General features: G+C 59.6%; 1 protein-coding gene across 1 annotated transcript; it reads right to left on the reverse strand.

Moving 5' to 3' along the window:
- Positions 1-269: 269 nt before the first annotated feature.
- Gsc2 (goosecoid homeobox 2) lies at positions 270-1691 on the reverse strand. The gene is made up of 3 exons (XM_090320176.1): positions 1430-1691; positions 1073-1326; positions 270-433 (listed from the first exon to the last, which is right to left on the reverse strand). Exons 1-3 carry the CDS (start codon positions 1689-1691, stop codon positions 326-328), a joined length of 624 nt encoding a protein of 207 aa, XP_090176302.1. The 3' UTR covers positions 270-325.
- Positions 1692-2731: the final 1040 nt, after the last annotated feature.

The raw sequence follows: 2731 nt of genomic DNA on the forward strand, positions 1-2731 counted from the left end.
CAATGCTCTGGGGTGGAGTTAGTACCTCCCTGGACAGTGGGTGACTGTTCCGTGACCCTAATCCACCTACAAAGGAATCTTCCTCATACCTATCTTCCAGGGGGAGAGGGCATCTAGGTACTTAGCATACCCTTCCTTGAGAGGGGAGTTGTCTCTGCCACACACACATGCACACACACCCAGTACTAGCTCCTGTGACAGGCAAGTGTGGAGACTCTTGGAAGGCGTTGCTTCCTCTCCTAGAGTCCTTGTTCATCAAGGAGATCTGTTTTCTTTCTGTGTGGGGTCCCAAGGTCACAGCCAAGGCCAGGGGTGGCTTGCTAGATCAGCAGCAGCTTTCCTTGGGAGCTTTTTTAGGGTCTGGAAGGAGCCTTGAAGACGATGACGCCCTTTTCTGGTGTCGCCACTTGGCCCGTCGGTTTTTAAACCAGACCTAGGGAGAAAGAGGGAGGAAGAGGGGACTGCTCAGACTTCCAGGATCTGGGGTTCCAGAGCGAGGAACAGAAGACTTTGATTAAGGGTGTGGGTAGACAGAGGTGAGTGCTACTTTCCACGCGTGTATGCATGGGCGTGTACTGGGATTTGAACTCAGGGCTTAGGTGTTGTCTTTTCTGCTCAAGGCTGGTGTTCTTTTGCTCTACTACTTGAGTCACAGCTCCACTTCCCAGCATTATACCTTTTGCTGGTTAACACGGGCATGTTATGGACTTTTCTGGCTTCAAAACAAGATCCCTAGACCTCAGTCTCCTAAGTAGCTAGGATGACTGATGGGAGCCACCCGCACCTGGCTGCCACCAGGCAGATGCTAACCGTGGCTGTGGGATTGAATGCTCAGCGCCAACTGGACCCCCCTCTTTGCAAACGTGTGAGTTTCTGAACTTCCCCAAACATCTGGAACGTGGACCCATGCCTCCTTCCTTGGAGTGAGGAGATGTAGAATAAAGAAAACCGCCTGGGGCCCCCTTGGCAGTTGCCGTGACAGCCAACGCGCGCACCCTTCCCACACACCCCCCCTCTCCAGCCCCCCCAGACCAGAGCCTCTCCGTCCCCCGCGGGGCGGCCGCTCGCGCACCTCCACGCGCTCCTCGCGCAGGCGGATGCGGCCGGCCAGGCGCTCCCGGGTGCCCACGTCTGGATACTGGTTCTGCACGAAGAGCGCCTCGAGCGCCTGCAGCTGCTCCTCGCTGAAGATGGTGCGGTGGCGTCTCGTGCGCCGCTGCGGCCCGGGACCGCTGGTCCCCGGCAGCGTCCCCGAGCCTCCGGCCGGCGCCGCCAAGGGCAGAGGCGCCGGGGGGCCCAGCCTCAAGGGCCAAGACAGACGCGAGCCTGCGGGGAGACCGCGGAGGCGTTAGGGGTGTCTGTCCCCCGGGTGATGGGGGGTGGCCTGGGGTCCCCCCCCTTTCCCCGATCCGGCCCTGCACTCACTCACCCAGCCCGGCGGCCGCTTCCCGGGGTCCCCGCTGCACCGCGCGGGGGCCGCAGCAGCAACAGCAGGCGCAGGGCACCACCTCGGGCGTCCCGGGCTCCGCGGGCTCGGCGGGGCTCGGGCGGCTGCTGGGTTGCGGTGGTGGCCGGGCGGGTCGGATCGGGGGACTCCGCTCTGGCAGGCTGGAGAGGATGTGCTCGATGGAGAAGGGGCAAGGCCGCCCGGGCCCCCCGCGGCTTGGCGCGCCCCCCGCCGCCGTCGCCATGCGCGCCCAGCCCTGGGGCGGCCGCCACGGGCATATATAGACGTCGTGGGGAGCGCGCGGTAATCCCCGGAGCGGGTGCGGGGTCCACGCGGGCTAATCCCGCTGCGGGGGCCCGGAGCGCGCTAATCCCCGAGTGCGGTGGAGGGAGAGCCGGCTCCGCCTCGCGCGGGGGGCTGGCCGAGGTGCGGGGAGGGCCGGGCGGCCAGGGGACCCCGTCGAGAGGGACCCGGTCTCTCCCCTTCTGAGTCGCCCCAACCCTGGCAACCTCCCTGCTCCAGCAGCACCGAGCCAGAGAACCCCAAAGCTGCATATACTTGGTTTCTCCATTTGTAGAGTAGCCAGGAGAAACTGTGCTATGACTTGAAGGTGGCGAAATCAGAAAAGTGCTAAGCAACCAAAACAATACAGATCAGGACACAGAGAGAGTATCCAACTGACTGCATGTGAGTTGACCAAATAAGAACAGGAAATGGATGCATGAAGACCCGGGTTCGAGTCCTCGGTACCCCACATACATAGAAAAAAGCCAGAAGTGGTGCTGAGGCTCAAGTGGTAGAGCTCTAGCCTTGAGAAAACTCCAAGGACAGTGCTCAGACCCTGAGCTCAAGCCCAGGACTGGCAAAAAAAAAAAAAAGAACATGAAATTGAGTGTGGTGGTGCAAGCATGTAATCCTAGTTCCTCAGGAAGCAGAGATTTGGGGATCTCGGTTCAAGGCATTCCCAGAAAAGAAGTTTGGGAGCCAGGCACTGGGGGCTCGAGAGGATGAGATTTGAGGATTGCCTTTTCAAGCCAGCCAGAGCAGGAAAGTCTGCGAGAACTTATCCCCATTTAATCTAACAAACAAAGCAGGAAGTGGTTCTGTGGCTCAAGTGGCAGAGTACTAGCCTTGAGCAAAAGCAGCTCAGAGACAGTGCCCAGGGTTAGGAAAAGGGAAGAGAAAGGAAGAAAACAGGCTGGACTCAATCTTCCACCGGCTAGGACAGTTTATTTATTTATTTATTTATTTATTTTTTTGCCAGTCCTGGGCTTGGGCTCAGGG

Source organism: Megascapheus bottae, chromosome 28 (assembly GCF_031878675.1).
Source record: "Megascapheus bottae isolate mThoBot1 chromosome 28, mThoBot2.hap1, whole genome shotgun sequence".
NCBI classification, from domain to species: domain Eukaryota; kingdom Metazoa; phylum Chordata; class Mammalia; order Rodentia; family Geomyidae; genus Megascapheus; species Megascapheus bottae.